The sequence below is a fragment of the Nuphar pumila genome, chromosome 16 (assembly GCF_984573655.1).
Source record: "Nuphar pumila chromosome 16, dmNupPumi1.hap1.1, whole genome shotgun sequence".
NCBI lineage: Eukaryota > Viridiplantae > Streptophyta > Magnoliopsida > Nymphaeales > Nymphaeaceae > Nuphar > Nuphar pumila.
The window spans coordinates 87,421,362-87,439,777 of record NC_143264.1 but is presented as its reverse complement, the minus strand read 5'-3'; the positions used below and the strand labels follow the sequence as shown (position 1 = coordinate 87,439,777).

At 40.4% G+C, this 18,416-nt stretch overlaps 1 protein-coding gene across 4 annotated transcripts in view; it reads left to right on the top strand.

Moving 5' to 3' along the window:
- Positions 1 to 1,326: 1,326 nt before the first annotated feature.
- Positions 1,327 to 18,416, top strand: part of LOC149814009 (binding protein) — a 164,076-nt gene continuing 146,986 nt past the window's right edge. For 3 of the 4 annotated variants that reach the window (XM_089992500.1, XM_089992499.1, XM_089992503.1), the window contains exons 1-6: positions 1,327 to 1,480; positions 6,361 to 6,455; positions 6,895 to 6,944; positions 7,394 to 7,479; positions 7,723 to 7,999; positions 11,536 to 11,845. In XM_089992500.1, coding sequence (XP_089848626.1) covers positions 7,863 to 7,999; positions 11,536 to 11,845 — 447 coding nt within the window. In that variant the 5' untranslated portion in view covers positions 1,327 to 1,480; positions 6,361 to 6,455; positions 6,895 to 6,944; positions 7,394 to 7,479; positions 7,723 to 7,862. The remainder of the gene's footprint in view (positions 1,481 to 6,360; positions 6,456 to 6,894; positions 6,945 to 7,393; positions 7,480 to 7,722; positions 8,000 to 11,535; positions 11,846 to 18,416) is intronic. The other variant, XM_089992502.1, reaches the window with a different exon arrangement.

Below are 18,416 nucleotides of genomic sequence, written 5' to 3'. Positions count from 1 at the left end.
TCAAAATATTTGAAAACATATAAACAATGACATTATATGCAAATCATTAAACACTTCTTTCAATTTAAACATTCAAATCATTTAAACGGTGACACTATATACAAATCAATTAGTTATAATGTTGATCTTCAAATTTGTCACGATCTTATCTCCTCGATGACCTTATTTACATTCTCTAGAAAGCTATCTTGAGTACGTATTATATTATTTAACATTTGATTCCTTCAAGTGCTAGAGTCAACTCTCCCTCTAATTCACTTACGGTCTTTTTATGTTTTTCTTTAACTTTCTTATATCCTTGAAAAACACTCATTGTCGTTGAAGAACATGCAACTTGCTAGGCGGCTACAAAATCATCACTAGTAGCACATGCTATAGATGATAAATTGATATCTTTACCGCACTCACACCAATCTTGACGTTTTAAGAGGAATATCATAAAGTAATCCTTTGTCTAATTCTTCATGGCTTGCGATAGAAAGTTGCTAACTATGTGAGTGCGACTAATTGGTTGCTAAACAAACTCAAACTATCAAATAACTCGATTGATTATTTAATGCTCAACTTCATTCATTTTGTGTAATCAAATATCTTTCATCGGGATGACCTTCGCCCCCACAACCACATCGACATTCACCACCTCCTTCAATGTGCCTTTATCGAAGCATCATTTTACCTATATTTTCTTTATGGTTAGGCCTAAAGACATGCATTTATTAAGAAAATATATGAAATACCAATACTAGTACTTATGTTTGCCCTATTCAGTTTGCGAAGTGATGTAGCGCATTCAGCATATGACATACAAAAACCCACCAATCTTTGATCATGACCCTCTGCCTTGCATGATTCACTCCACATTGCATCACATGAAAAATCATCATCACACATATGAGGCTTTCAATGGATATGTGCTCTCATATCTAAACTTACATAACAATCATTAACAAAGATTAATACAAGCACGTATCAAATACCATGCATGTATACTTGTCATTGTCTCTAAGCATGTAACTAATAATCGGGTTCGAGTTTTGTTAGATCACAAAAATACTCAGATCTATATAGTTTTAAAATTTAATTTTGATCAAAAAAATATATAAAATATTCAGGTCGCGTCGGTCCGGTTGGTAACCTGAAAAAATCATGACCCAAACCCAACCTGCTTATTGCTCGGGTTGAGTTCGGGTCGACCGGTCGAGTTCGGGTCGAGTTGGATAGCGATGGACCCGTTTACTGCCCTACCCCCACCAACCACGCCTCTCTCTCTCTCTCTCTCTCTCTCTCTCTTTTCACTCGTTTATCCTCCCCTTTTCCGCACCACCTCTCTCTCTCTCTCGGCGGGAGCACGAAGAAGAACGGTTTCCGTGGACAAGAAAACACTTGATCAAGAAGAAATCCCTTGGCGGACAAGGAAGAACCAGAAAACCCTTGATCAAGGAGAAATCCCTTTATGGACAAGGAGGAACGGCAGATTTTGGTGAGTCTTTGGCGTATTAGCATAAACACTAGCTTTTTAGGCATAGCTTCAAACCCTAAATTTTGGTAAATGATGATGAACGCTTTAAAACCCAAAGATGATAAAAGGAATTAATTTAGTGGATCTTTCCTTTGCTATTTCTTCTGCCATTCTTTCTTTTCTTCGGTTGCTCTTTCTTGTTTAAACTATTTGACCGAAACGGTTTAGTCGGCGTCTATTTCCCTCTAATTTTGTTTCCTTTGATATGTGCCGACGAATAAGAGTTACGGTCTTGGTCATGTAGCTATACCTTTTAGCTAAAAGAAACCCCGAGAGAGTTGATCTATTGTTTTTCAAAATTCCGTGTTTGTTGTTTCCTTTTCGAGCTTCACCAGTTATGGCCCTGTTGGTTCACGACGTAGATTATTTATTTGGCTCGTTTTTCAATCTGTAATACTACTTTGGTGGTCATGGTCCTTGATCTGCTCTTCTTCCCTGCTGCGGCTGTGCTCGGCTTCCTCAGCAGGAGTAGAGTGGTGTTGGGTTTATCTTTTAAACCTTGTTATTAATGCTACTTGGTTTTGGGATCTTCGAGCACGGGCTGTTGTGGGGATTCAGAGTAGATTCTTGGTGATCTTTGAATGCTTGCTGGGAAGTTGGTGCTTGGTGCCTAATGAAAGAAGGTGAGATGTTTTTTGGGAGTGTGATGATGATTTGCAAAGTGCAGTGTGGGAAGTCCAGCACTTCCATTCGTCTTGATGAATAAAGATTGAATTCTTTTTTTGATATACAACTAAGCAGAGAGAGTGAAGGCTTCTGGACAAGATGATTGTTCAGGAGAGTTGTGGGCTTCTTTTGGGGGCCAAACAGATATTGGGTAAATCATTCTGCATCAGTGGGGGTTTTAATTTCTAATACTGTCTCCCTATTCTTGAAGAGATATTTTTTCTCTATCTACAAGAAGTCTCACGGGCCTATTTCTTCCACAGGCCAGTGCAGCGTGACGGTCCTTCCTTACCGCCACAAGCAACTAATTTGTCATGGGCATAAAATTCTTCGCAAACTCGCGATGCATCAAACCGTCCAATCTGGTCTCCCTAACGGCCAAAGGCTGCGTACCAACACCTTTCCATGTGCTGAATCATTTTCATTAGCTTTGCATGCCACCTTGTGCGCAACTGCCTAGCGAAAGCTGATCAAGCGCATTTTCAAATGCAAATTCTATCTAGTCTACGCCGCTTAGTGCATAGCCGTTCCATACCATGTATTACTTTCGAAAATGATACAAACTTGGCTTAGCCTTGCGTGCCATAGAGCATATTGCGACTTCATGCACATGCCACAACAAAACCTCGACATTGAAGAAATAAGACCTTGTGCCCCCAGTCCGAAGACCAGTTGATGATTGAACACCATAGCGAAGAACACCACCCAGACTCATTCGCTGGCGCTTAGGCATTCACTCGCCTAGCCCCGAGTCACCATACTCCGTTGAAATCACCTAATGTAATTCTTGGGGAATTAGCCTTAACCCACACACACCTCCGTGCGTTCAACCGCTACGTGTGAGACACATTCCTGCAAGCCAAGCGGTCCTTAACCAAATCTTTCAAAGGTAACATCTTTTGATTCACTGACACTGCTTAACCAAATAACGCTCTACGTTTGTGCCAACATACAACGATGCACTAACGTCGATGCCGATGCCTACCGTACGCCGTGCACCACCGCACGTCATCGATCAAGCCAACACACACCGCCCGTTCTTACACTTGATGCATTTTTCACTCAGTAGAGCTTTGCACTGCACATGACCCATTTCGAAGGCTCGGTCTGGGACATTTTTCCCCACCCAAAACATTGTTGTCCTCGACAATGCTGGTGCAAGTAAGAACACAATCTTGATTGATATGCCAATTTTCATTTGCACTTATCTTTGGTTTATTTATATTCATCACCTTACTCAACTTGTTCTAGTTTTTATCTACCATCGCCACAACCTTTAATACGCCAAGTCTCATTCCTTAACACGCATTCGATCACTTGGACAATGATCTTTCGCTCAATCAACATCGAGCATTCTTTGCTCGTGGGACCCCAGTGTAATCCAATACACAAGCAGGTCATTCTCGCTTGCACGACAAACTTGCCATCTTTATACTCATGGTTGGGGTGCCTTCCAACCCCAACAAGGGAAATTTCAAGCCCTTCGTCGTCCTCGCGGAGAAAGACGACTTCTAATACGCGCCGCGGGAATATCAACTCTCTTAGGAACCAACTTGCAATTTTTCAATGGTCCAAACTAGTCATCAAGTGAGGGATGCCTACTTGCGTATCACCCCAAAGCGGTCCTTCAAAGTGTCTTTCTAGGCACTCGTCCTCACACGGTTACCTTGGCCCAACACTACAACTCTCATCAAGAGCCAGTAGGTTGTGATTCTCTTCCGGAGTCAGCAAAACGTTCCTGCAGGAACCAAACCGATGAGCCACGAACAACAAATTTTTTTCGCACACACAATCAAAAGAGGAACTGCTAACCTAAGAGACCAAAACAAAGGAGCATTCTCCCCAACATGGGCACTCCGCTAACCCACAATCTTGGGAGAGAATATAGAAGTTTAGTTGAGTCTCCCATACCCAAAGGTCCTAATCCATCATGTCAAATCCAACGCGCATTCTCTGCATGCACAAGGCAAACGTTACGCTCAACCTCCGAGCCTAACGCACAACTGATAATAATTTTTGGCTTATCTACGTTCTCTTAGCCAACTGAATAGCAACCTTACACTTATGCATACCATGGTTAAGATGTCCCATACCATCCTGCCAACATCTTGCTTGGTTAACTACACTTCAGCTGCTCAAATTTGCGTAACCAAGATAAACCATCACTGTACTCTTCAGTGTCGCACACAATAAACAACAAGGTCTACGTAAATCTTTTTGCTCTGATCTCAATTTGTCACGAGCCTATTTCTTCCATAGGCCAGTGCAGCGCAACGCTCCTTCCTTACTGTCGCAAGCCTTCTGTTCGCTTACTCGCAACTAATTTGTCACAGACATAGAATTCTTCGCAAACCTGTGATGCCCCAAATTGCCAAATCTGCCCTGCCTAACGGCCAAAGGCCGCATACCAACACCTTTCCATGTGTTGAATCATTTTCATTGGCCCTGCACACCACGTCGTGCACAACTGCATAACGAAAGTTCATCAAGCACATTTTTAAATGCGAATTCCATATAGTCCATGTCGCTTAGTGCACAACTGTCCCATACCAGCTATCACTTCTGAAAAGGGCACAAACTTACCTTAGCCTTACATGCCATTAAATGCATTGCGGCTCCATGTGCACGCCACAACAAAATCTCACCACTGAAGGAACAAGACCTTGCGCCCCCCAGTTCGAAGACCAGTTGATGATTAAACATCATAGCGAAGAGCACCACCCAAACTCATTTGCCGACGCCTAGGCATTCACTCGCTTAGCTTCGAGTCACCATACTCGGTTGGAATCACCTAATGTAATTCCTGGGGGAAGTAGTCTTAACCCAAACGCACCCTGGTGCGTCCAACCGCTATGCCTGAGACACATTCCTGCAAGCCGAGAGGTCCTTAACCAAATTTTCTAATGGAAACTTTCTCTGATATGCTAATATTGCTTAACCAAACAATGCTCCATGTCTGTGCCACCATACCACAATGCACTAACGACGATACCGTTGCCTACTGCATGCCGTGCTACCACCGCATGTCATCGATCAAGCCAACGCACACCCCACGTTGCTACACCCAATGCATTTTTCACTCAGTAGAGTTCCGCACTGCACATGTTCCATTCCGAAGGCTCGGTCCGGGACAAGCAAAACCTTATGGGAAAGTTCTCAACACTTACCCGACCACAACATTTAATTATGCATTCCTTCATTCCTATCCTAAAGTTGGGTCATGCTAATTCTGCTGAATTATTGTTAAGTTTTTATGTTCCAAGGTTTCAAAAGTTTAACAATGATTACTGGAGTTTACTAATTATAACCTAATGTAAAAGTCTTTTGGATTTTGAAACTAAGTGTTTTATGCCCACACCAATCAGTCCTTTGTTCTCATTCTTCCCTCTCAAAACCAACAACCCATCCTCCACATTTGAATGGAGTGTTTAGTACCAAAAGATGATGCTATTGTAGTTTGAACTCCACATGAAGCTATTGCTGCTGTTTATAATGGGTTGCCTTCTCGTGAATTTCTGTGGTATTCATTTGGAGCAGTTTGAGGAAATTTTACCCCTAACTTGAGAATGTCATTGACCAATTTATTCTGGTGCTGCTAACTTGAAGTAGGTTTTTTCTGGGTTCTCTAAAGAACTGTGTTAGAAATTTAGAATTGTTTTAACCACTATGCATGCTGCCATTTTTTCACTTCATACTCAAAATTTTGTTGCTCCAGCTCAAGGGGCTGGTGCACAATATTTTTTGAATCTGGACACTTTTTACGTCTATTAGACACTTGAGGGAAGAATTAAAAAGGTTGATATTTAGGTGGCTCAAGAACATCATCATTGCTAGGTGGCAAAGCTGAATTCATGTATGTGGGTGTTGTGATGCATCATTTATCTTGAATAGCAGCATGCTCTTTAGTGTAGTTTACATCAAAATTCAGAGTCATACCTGTCCACTAAAGTGTTATATCATTTTTTGTGTGATGATTAGCCTTTTCTACACAACTTCCACACTTGTTCTGATGAAAAATTACATGCTTGGATATGAAAAAACACGTTTCCTAAATTGAATCATGCATACCCTTTATATTCATCATCATGCCCAATAAATTGATTTATTCTGGCCTTAGTAGTAAATTTACATCACAATGAGTAAATTTTCATCACAATGGATTAAAATGCTTGCAGGCACATACATGTTTGTGAATAGTGTGCACGATTACCAAACAACACAAAATAGGGTGAGTTCCCGCTCAAGCAGCAAGTGGCATGCAGTTTATAAGGTATATACTTCCCAAAATCCATGGTCTATAGTTCTGTCTTCCAATTTGATGCATTCATCATAGTAAGCTGCATGAGCCCTCTATTCTTATCCTTTTGTCACTCAATACATGCACAATAGCGCATGTTATCTTCCCTGCATGCTCCGTTTGTTCTATTGCTTCTTAGTTGCTTAACATTGGCAGCATATAAGAGTGTTGGTTTTACTATCAGCTTGAAAATATGTCCTTTTAGTTGAAGAAGCATTCATCTATCACATAGAACATCATGAACTTATCTTTACTTCGTCTAAATAATGGAAATTTTACTAGCAATCTCTTCATTAAATCAACCATCTTGTTGTATATTAGAACGAAAATATTGAAATTTCTTACATTGGTATGCAATTAATTTTTCTTACCTTTTAACATTTTTTCACTAGCTTTTCCACTAAATTTGCAGCATATGCATTCTTCCTAACTACAACAACCATTAGGACATTTCTCCATAAGGTATTCCTCCAAAGTTTTGGATATTTGTGTACCGATTTTCTTGTTCAATTAACAAGTATGCTATCATCTACAAAAAAACTTAAACTATAAATCCTCATATCATATAGATGTATATGGTAAACTTTTTTTTCTTTTAAGACTATTTCTTCGGTTAAATTGGTTGATATCCATTCCCAACTTGACTTCTCGCCACATATACAGAAGATTAACTAATGAATTCTATCTTTGTCTTTCCCTTTTTTTTCCTAAAGAAAAGAAATTCACCAATTACAATTACAAGTATTCAATTTCTGACTGTTTTCCCTCCATGTATGGTTGGAACAATTCTTGAAAAGAGGAAAAATCTTTATTCTTGTACCCAATGTTTCTTTATCAGCCTTTCATGTTCATTCTGAGTGAATCATATATTGTTTTCGGTTGATTTTTTATGTTTGTATGCATTTTGTTAGACAACATTTCTTTACCGAAAAAAGAAGGCAAAGGTTACTTTTCACTGCCGAGATTACAGAATGTGAAGATTCAAACATAAACATAGGTGAGTGGAATTTAATCTTAACACAAGGAACAACAAATGTTTACATTTGGACTTATGCAACTAATGTTTTTTGTATTTGGGAGAGCATGATTTTTGTTTCCAAGTTAATCTGCTTTTTTTTAATTGTCATTTGCGGGAAGTTGTAGAATTCTCTTGAATTATATGTAAGTTTTATATGTTCTATTTTGTGAAATTTGCTCTTTGATTTCTTGCTGACATGTTCATTCTTGATTGTTCTTGCAGTTTGACGTCTGTTGAACTGGATCTTTTGAGTGTTGAAGAATACAATTGACAGACTTGTTTATTAACTATAATTGTCACAAAGGAAGTTCCATGATGATGCTTCATATAACAACTGTGTGTTTTTGTAATTTTAATATATTATGATTTTTTGGATAAGCATGAATATTGTTAAGGGTGTTGCTGATCTACTGCGAAGATCTGCTGGTCAGGGAGGAGAAAGTGCTTCATCCGAACCAGTAGAGAATTTCGACGTGCCAGGACTGAGAATCCAATTTGGGTAATTCTTCTATCTTTTGCTATAGGGATTTTGATGTTTGGCTATCTGTTGAACTGCAAATATTTTTCATTGCTGTTGTTAATTATGTTGATGTTTGGAGTTAGGGCTGGTAAATGAGCTTAATCAGCTGGGCCTTCTTTATTCAGGCTCGGATTGTTCTGGCTCATGGCTAGCTCAAGCTAGGCTTTGGCCCAGCTAGCCTCAAGCTTGAGGTGAGCGAGCTCATTTGTTTTAGAAAACTAGTTTTATTGTTTCTTATGTATTGATACTAGAAATTTATTTTTTAAATATTACAAATGAATCACAAGTGAAAGGAGCACATGTAGATTTGGGCAGCTGACCAGTCGAGAACAACTCATTATTCCTAATCAATCATGAACGGAACTAACTGAGCAAAACCAAAGCAAGCAGTTCATGATTAGGCTCTGCTCATTAAACAAAGAAAACATGCTTGTTTTCAGCTTGATGAGTTTGTTTTATGATCTGAATTAACTGGTAAGGGAGCCAAGGGAGTTACATGCATCTTGTTTCATTTATCAACCATATTGGAGCATGTTCCTTTATTTTTTGAATATTTCATGCATCAGCCATACTGGAGCGTGTTTCTTTATTTTCTGAATATTTGATTCCTTCAGTTCATCATTTCACATATGAGGAATGGAGATGGGAACTTCATAACGCTTAATATATTTAAACTTGCTCTCAGATATTTTATGTTTGCAAAATGTTGGGGCACTGTTGTCTACTGGTGGTTTTAATGCCTTATCTAATATGTTTTTTTGTTAAGATTGATGTAATGCATGTATGACTACTTTTTGTGCTACCCCTCTTGCTATGTATATGTACATTTCATTTTTTATAGGGGTATTCTTGTATTTTGTCACAGTAAGGAGTAAAGTCAACTGTTTTTGTCTTCTAGTGAGATAGAGGGGAAGTCTCCCCGATATTATTGTATCTCTCTCATTTTTGAAGCAATGAAGTTTCCTTTTGTGCTTCCTCTCAACTTGTCTCTTCTAGATCTTGCTTTGACGTAGTATCAAAGCCATGTCTGATTGAAAGAGAGGGTCGAGATTGTGACCAAAAGGGAAAGGAGACTCCATCATAGTCTGGGTATTGCATTAGGACTTGTGCCACAGGAAAGTGCTTACATCTTCACGCGAGAACGAAGTTTCTAATTTGCATTGTCTGAGGTAAGGGTTTGATAGAGCTCAATTTTAGGAATCCAACAAGTGAAAATCATGTCAATGGGAGCAGATTGAATTTTCTACGATTTTTTTAAGATTTTCTGGATTTTGGGTGAAATAGTGACCAGATTTGAGAAATCTGCTCACACAGAACCAATCAGTGGTTGTTTTAGCTTTGTATAGATGAATTTGGGTCATTTTGGTGTCAACTATCTATTGGAAGCATTTATTGCATGAATTATGGTGTTTTTGTTGAGTTATATTAAGGATTTGAGATACCTATTTTAGGCGGTAATCCTATTTTGGGATTATTGGTTCAATCAGCTGACTGTGGGTGCATTAATATGCTGGTGATTGGTAGCTTTCTTGTTATGAAAAGTGCTTGGTGTGGTGACCTATGTTGTCCAAAGCGCTAGGCGAGGCTAGTTGGTGGACCTTCGAAAAGGCCTAGGCGGCCGCCTAGGCGGGCAAAAAAAATTAAGAACAAACGATTCTGTAGATTCCGCCGTTATATGTATTTTTGCACAAATCACATGTCACTAAATTCAAATTTGCCTCATCCTTGCAAAATGCCCAATTCCATGTCGGATCCCCAGAGTTTCCAATTTTCCTTTTCGTTGAAGATTCTGTGCTAGGGTTGGAACAAGAGCCACTTGCACTTGCATTTAGAGGAGCCAATCCACAATCAGCTGAAGAACTTGGGTTTGCATCTTCCACTGTTCTAATTAAACATTTCAAAACAAATAATTTTTAATCAATAAAGTAGATAAACAAAACATACACAATATGTAACACCTCAGAATTTTTAACCCAAATTTATGTGATTTTTTTTATAACAACGGAAAGGATAACCAATATAGGGTTAAACATTTCAGAACATTATATTTGAGAGAAAACTCAACACAGGTATTTCATTTCATTATGATATTAACATTTAAATTACCAGAAACCCAAGGAATCACTGAAACAGTAAATCAACAATCGCGATCCAATGCCTCATCCCGCAACCGCTCATAAGTCTACTTGTTTACCTGAAAATGGTAAAAATTATAGGAATTAGACTACCACGTCTAAGTAGAAAAACTGTAACTCTTAATGCAGGTATATCATGAATCTAGCATGTGATGTGGGTGTCAAAGGTGAATCTCAACATATGTCTAAACAAGTAAACAGTTTATGCAAGCGAAGCCAACATTCATATACATGAGTATGTAAAACAGTTATACAACAACTATAACTGAGCAAGTAAGTATAATGTGCAACATTAATAAGCAAAAGAGGTATGTCATGCAACAATCATAATAAGTGTTGGGATTTGAGTTGGAGGTCCAAGAGGTAGTTGCTTGTGGTGAGCAAATTAGTGTTGGGATTTGCAAATATCTTTCCTTTTGTTAAGTGGGATTTTTTAAAAATCTTTCTATGAAAATTTTAAACTATTACTACTCGTCTGTTCTTATATGAAAAAATTTTCATGCATTGTTATGTGGATTGAATATGCTTTAATTGCTTGCTGGATATATAAGTTGCGGATATTTAAGATTTGTTCTATGTTGGTTGTCTTGCATGTTTTGCATAATTAAAATAATCCATTGATTATTGTAAACTACTTTGAGTGCTTACGTGTTGTCACATTTTTCTTAGTATAATTAATGAGTGGAATCTTATTTGAAATGCTTACCCAAACTTTTGAGGCGTTATTGCAAAATTGTTTGTGTTATCAATATTTTATGTCTAAAATGTGCTTTTCTAAGCATTTTTTTAATGAGAACTTTTTGTAAGTTTTGCTTATGACTCTTAGTGAGTCGTGTATCTTCTTTGTGTGAATGTTCTTGGTCCATAAGTGACCACTTTGCTTTTTTATCTCATTATAGCCTTTAAGTCAATCTCATGAGTTTTTCATATATGCTTGTTTTTTTATTTTTAGTGATCAAAATTCTACTATGTTCTCACTTCATATATATATATGAATTAATCAGAGTTTTTCTTGTTCAAAATATATATATATATATATATATATATATTTATTTTAAAACTAAATATTATCTATTTTTAGTTGTTGGGATTAAATTTTTTTTTGTTTAGTAACTATTTGGTTAGAATATCTTCCTTTGTGTAGTTGGAACATTTGTTTTGTTCTCTCTGTAGATTTTTAAAGATGCTTTGGGTTGAGAACTGCATCTCTTTATTTATATCAGAACTGCTAGCTGATCACTACAGATGAGCAGCTAAGCATGAAAGGGGATAAACATTTGTCAAGCAAATTGATCTGTCTGTTCTCATGAACCCGTTATGCCGTCAGACTAATTCATACATTTTGTCTCATTTAGTTTTAACATGTTATTTTTTCTGCAGAATTTTGTCCAATACTTTGCAGCAGTCCATTCTTTGCACATTCAGAAAGCTACTTGCTTCATCACCAGCTCTACTTGAAACTTTTCGTGCTGAGGGAGTGTGGAATCTCATCTTTTCTGAAAACTTTTTCTACTTTGGGTCAGCTTCTGAAGAAGTTAAAGAGAATAGCTCATGTTCTGAGCAAACAGTGAAAAGTTTCAATAAAGTTTCAGCTTTTGAATGCTCTGAGAACATAAGAGATGTTCTTCGAATGGAAGTTATTTCATTGGTTGAGCTTGCGGCGACACTTAGTGTGAATACACACAACTTGGTTAGTTTCTTTCTTTAATGTTCATTCTCTTATTAGTGACAATGAGTCCACCCTTCATGTAAATAGAACCTTTCTGTCACATTGTCTGATAATTGTTCATACTTGGTGGTACCTGATTAATGTGTTTGGCATATGCTGCTTCATGTTTGTTCAACTAGATATGTGTTGGATTAGTGCCCCTCTTTTCTGCATTTTGCACATGCTTTGTTGACTTGTTATATATCATGTTTGTACTTAAAATGTGATTGCATGGGCATGTATGGATGACCCTATTGTCTATAATTGTCTTTTTTCAATTCTATAAAATATTTTACTGCTATCTTGTGATATCAGTGAGTCTCAATACTGTTTTTCTTCTCGTGTGCTTTGTTGCTAGCTACGTCATATATTGTTTTTTTTTTCACCATCTTCAGTTAATACATGCTCTAAAGGTTGAATGAAGAATAATGGTGTTACCTCATTTCTATTGAATGAAGCAAATAAGTGCACAAACTACATTGGGTTGAATGGAATCCATTGCCATGGAGGGATGTGATATTCAATGTACTGTATGTGTGATGTTCGTCGTCAAGATCCCCTTCCAGAAAAGCTTTTTTCACAGTATGTTGCCATAATGCGTATCCCATATTGACACGGCATGACACTTGAACACTCCAGGACACTTCATGGGCACAGTCAATTTCCTTTTATGATTTGGATTACATATTTTGTATTCACTTCACTCTTTTTCTTTTAAAAATTACATTATATTTCAATTTCGACTTAGTTTTGTTATTTGATATTTTAGTTATAGTGATTTAGAATTGTTGTTTTGTACACACACCAGTACCAGAACTTTCCCACCTTTCTCATCAGGCTCCTCTATTGACACATACTCAGATACACTCCCATCAAGCTATGTCACATGGATTTCGATGCAGGGAAGCCCAATGTGGATGCACTTGGCACAACATAGTAATTCTTAAAATTAGGATTTGGGGACATGGTTGTTCTCAGACCCATGATTTAGTAAAAAGTGAGTAAATAGCAGCATATATGATAACCACACTTTGGTTCTCTTGAAGGTCTTCGTTCAGGTTCCAGATGGATGCACTGCTCATGTCTTATAGGACCTACTCTATAAATGGTTTCTTTAGACATCAGCTAGAAATGTGCTGTTGCGTCAGAGATGCATTTTTTATTTTAGAAAGGATACATAGGAAGAAAGAGGAAACATGAAAAGTGTAATAATTTATATATAGTTAAGATTAAAACAAAATGTTCATGTCTAGAAAAAAACACCTAAAGCAAACTGCATATAATAATGTAAAAAACGAACAAAAGAGAAAATGAGAGAATAACACAGCAAAGATGTAAAATAATGTAAAAAAGGACCAAAAAGAGAAGGAAACATACTTGGTAGCTAACCAATTAAGAGGGGTACTTTGTCATTAAGTCCATGAACGTTTGGTCATAGGAACGAATGCCCTACAAAAGAAGGGAAAAGGGTTTATAATCTCTCTCTCTCTCTCTCTCTCTCTATATATATATATATATATATAGGTACACAATAAGTGGTTTGGATCCAGACCTAGAATATATTATGCGATAAGCTTTTATTAATCCCAAGCCTATGGATATCTTAATGCCTCTTCCACATTCCTAAGAATAGGATTTGACTCAGGGTTAAGATAAGCTTTTATTAATCCCAAGCCTATGGATATCTTAATTCTTAATGCCTCTTCCACACTCCTAAGAATAGGATTTGACTCAGGGTTAACCACAAATGCTTTGAATGCACAACACTTTGAGTTATAGGATACTTTTTAGTTATTAAGGTGCACTTGCTTCTATATGTTAGAATATTAATCTGCAATATAACATGAATATATGAGATCAACTTGCACACATATTTTAAATATCCACATTTGAGTGTCAATCCAATTACCTTTAATAACAAGTAGGCATTTGGGTTGGTATAGTCAGGATATATGTGGTCAGCCTCTCTTGGTGTAAAACCCTCGGAAAAAAAAATTGTTGGACCCGGGTCAGATCCAGATTTGGACCTGACCCAAATCCAAAAGGAGACAGGCGGTCGGGCAGCGCCTCACCGTCCACCGCCTGCGTGTTTTAAAGATAAAACACGCAGGGGGAGGGACAGTTGGCGAGCCCCTCCCCCACACGTCGACCACCGCCCTCCATCTGGCAGCGATCGCCGCTCCCCCTCTCTATTTTTTTTCGGCAGCATCGACGACCAACCCCTCTGATTCCTTGTTCTCTCTCTCGGGCTCTCTCTACTGTCGGTGAACACCACCCTCGGCAACCTCGACTCGTCGGAGCCCCCTGGTTCGAGCTTTAACCCCCGAACCCTCCCCCTTTTTCCGCTGCCCTGCTTCCCAGCGACCATCACCCGACGTCGGCGACTCCCCTCAAGTAACTCTCTAACCCTCTCTCCCTCACTTCTCTGTTTGCAGGGGAGGGGTCGAGACGCAAGGGAGGGGCAAAGCCCCCTCACTGCGATGTGTTTTGCGAGGGAAGGGGCCCAACCCCCTCCCGATGCCTCTGTTTGCAGGGGAGGGGTCGAGCACCTCCCTGCGTGCCGTATTTGGCAGGGGAGGGGTCGAGCCCCCTCCCTGCATCTCCTTTTGGCAGGGGAGGGGCCGAGCCCTCCCTGTGCTCTCTGCAGCCAAGGGAGGGGTCGAGACGCAGGGGAGGGGCCGAGCCCTCCCTGTGCTCCCTGCGGCCAAGGGAGGGGTCGAACCAGAGTTACCAGTCGAGGAAGCGGGAGCGGGAAGCGATACGGGAAGCGGGAGCGGGAAGCGAGGTACTTTAAAAAATTTAGGAAGCGGGGAAGCGTGGGACCACTTAGAAGAAAATTTCGAACCGTCTCGGAAACGACCTAGGAAGCGAACCGGAAGCGACCTAGGAAGCGAACCGGAAGAGAGGGGAAGCGAAAAAAAATGAAAAAATGGGGAAGTGAGGGGGAAGCGAGGGGGAAGCGTGGGGGAAACGTGGGGGAAACGTGGGGGAAGCGTGGGGGAAGCGCGCTTCCCATTTATGGGAAGCGCGTTTCCCATAAAAGGGGGACGCGCTTCCCATAAAAGGGAAGCGCGCTTCCCAAAAAAGGGGGACGCTTCCCCTCACGCTTCGGAAGCGCGACGTTTCGCGCTTCCGAAGCGCGCTTCGGGGAAGCGCGCTTCCCCTTTTGACTAGGCGCTTCCGGTAACTCTGGGTCGAACCCCCTCCTTGCACCACCTTTAGTAGGGGAGGGGCCCAACCTCCTCCCTGCTCCCTTTAACGGCAGGGGAGGGGTTAAGCCCATCCCTGCTCCCTCTATTGGTCAGGGGAGGGGTCGAGCCCCCTCCCTGCACCCTCGTTGTTCAGGGGAGGGGCTGCGACCCTCCCTGCACCTTCCAGCGACAGGGACGGGGCATAGCCCCCTCCCTGTAGCCCTCTGTATGCAAGCGAGGGGCTGAGCCCCTTCCCTGCGTACCCTTTGGCAGGGATGGGGCCAAGCCCCTCGCTGCACCCTTAGTTTGGCGGGGGAGGGACCGAGCACCCTCGCTGCACCCTTAGTTTGCCAGGGGAGGGGCCGAGCCCCCTCCCTGCGCCTTCTCCTTCTAGTAGGTAGCGGCGTTTTCCCTGCCTCCGCTAATTTCGGCAGGTAGGGGTGAAGCCCTCTGCCTCCCTTGTTTTTGTTAGGCAGGGGCTTTACCCTGCCTCTCTTCCACCTTGTCAGCTAGGGGCACAACCCCTGCCTACTCTCATTTTCAAAAGGCAGGGGCGCAACTCCTCCCTCTGTCCAATTTTTCGGAAGGCTGGGGCACAACCCCTAACTCTGCCTGAATCGTCGACAGACATGGGTGCAACCCCCTGCCTCCCTGTTGTTTGCTGATAGCAGGTCAGCAGGGGCTCGCGGCCTCTGCTCCTGCTTCTTTCGCGTTCAACAGGTTCGCAAGGGCACAATGCCCCTGCCTCTACTTCTTTCATGTCAGGACAACGACAATGCCCCTGTCGTCTCTACCTTTTTGATTGAGATAGCATGTTGACGTCTTGCTTTTGCAGCTCGTACGATAGATCCCGCATGCGCCCGCGACCCGACCCGTTAATCACTTATACGGTTATACCCGCATATGGCAACAAGCTCGCAAGTCTCCAAGGTAGGGGAAGATTGCACAGAGGACTTGGATAATTAAATTGAGTTCAATTAACTAAAAAAGACAATTAAATAAATATATATGCATATATATATATATATATATCATATATATTTATACGAGTACGCATTTAACTCAATGACACAGTTTTGCGATCCATGTCCTTTACTTTCTGTCATGCCTTTACCTTGTCGTCGCGCTTTGCGCCCAGGCTCTTGCTTTTGAAAATGTTTCGTTACTGCCTTACCATGGCAGATGACACTCATGTTTTCGCTTATTGCATGTGCTATAAAGGCATCCTCGTGGAGGATGCAAGAGGCATTTACCACTCTCCCTCTTTCGATAAGAGTTGAGTCGGGAGCTTAACAATACATCCTTGTCTAAGGAGAGAGATCCCTAGCAGAGAACTTGGCTTTTCAGAGTAAGTGGTTCTGCAACATAGACTTGAGAATTTAGGGAGCTACGCAAAAACATCATAGATTGCCCAAATCGAAGTATTTGGAAGGATGTGATTGGCTGGTTCTGTTCGTCTATTCGACATATCTCGGGTAACTCCGAATTGGAGCTTGAGCGAACTTCTTAGCGGGGGTTTTGTTCAGAAACCCGTATCTCGTTTATCGAGGCCGGTATCGAGTCATGCGAGGCATGTAGATACCCCGATAGCGGATGAGATTCTAGAAAATCGTATGCCAAATGTTGCCACAAGCTGTTGGCTGTTTTAAAAGATAAAGAATGTCAAAAGTAAAGTTCGAGAAACATTACATCTTTGTAAAACACTTTTGTTGAGGCTCCTATTGAGGGACTATAACCCTTTCATCTTAGAGTACTTGTAGCCGTGCATTACACGCTAGTACTGCGATGATCGGATGAGACGGTCGTGCGACCTCGAACAATGCTAAATGCACAATGTTGTAAACACATAAAAATGGGATCGCGTTCACAGGTAAGATGCTCATTTGGTCAAAAGGCCAGGGCATTTAGAATGAGTCGTCAGTAAATTTACCCCTGACGCACTCATTCGCCCTTGTGTTTCTGTCAAGAGAGAGGATGAATCAGTACAAAACTCCAATGGACAGGTTGTTAACAACCACACCACGGTCAAAGATCCGACCTCTTCAGTCATTGTAGTTAGGGGAAGGGACTACCAAACATTATCCTAGGTGGTAGATCCCATGGACTTTTGCAGAAGTTGGATGCATCCGTTGCCAAGTACATGCCTTTGGGGAATCTTTTCTTGGCTAAAGTCGTCCCTTTAAGAGCGGACTCAACTAGCTTTACGGGTTATTGAAAATACATAAAATAATAGACGCCCGAACTAGTCTTAGTTGTTTCTACAATTTGTTTGCGCGTACCCGCAGGCTAGTAATATCGAAACATAAAGTCTGTTAACACTGGTTAATGGGTCATAAGACTTTCGTGTGTTTTGGATATGTATTTTTTGTCAAGTAAAAGCTTATCGATGAAATTACGTATGACTTTGGTGTCTCTATGATTATGATGCTTATGCAGGTAAATGACACGTCACACCTACATAGTTGTATTATAGAAGATTGCATTATGATTGTTTGTGTGAATATATTATACCTATATAACATGATTGATAAGTATCATGGATATTTGATTAAAATGTCTTGAAGATATGTGCGTGAGTTACACGCTAGAAAGGTCGAATGCGATGTGCTTTGAGATAAGAATTGTGAATGCATACGATGATGCAATGATTTGAATATTTACACATATAACTTGAATCCTATGTGTCTTGATTTACCATGTGAAATGATACAATGCATATTGCTTATTGTTGGTATACATGCTTGTGCCCATATTGGTGGCTACTGACCCCAAGAGCGGTCAATTGTATTGATGCATGTATCACTGAGTATGGTATCTGTTGAGGACCTGATGTCCAAAGGATTATCTGCGAGGGTGTGTATGATCAAGATCATGTGACTCGGCTAGAGCGGTAGAATTTCTGTGAGGATGTACACTGTCCAAGAGTGTGTATCACAATAATTTTGATTGAATATAGCATTTGTTGAGGACCGGGTTCCCAAAGGATTCTCTGTGAGGGTATGTATGATCAAGATCTGGTAATCGACTAGAGTGGTAGATTCTCTGTGAGGATGTACACTGTCTAAGAGCGGGTAGCCACAAAGACGGTGAAATCCTGTGAGGAAGTGTATTGTCCAAGACTAGGTATACCATCTATGGCGGTAATTCTTTGTGAGATTGTACATTTCCCAGACCAGGCGATCTGACGTGAAACTTGTGAATTTTGATTACCATAAAAAGTTATGGTGAGCTGTGATGATCTTCTGAGATTGATTGAAATAGCCACTTATGAATCTATAGACTTGACTTTCTGTTTTTAGCATGATTATATATTGAACTCAGATGTGAGAATCAGATCTTTGTTGATTCTTGATCATAATATA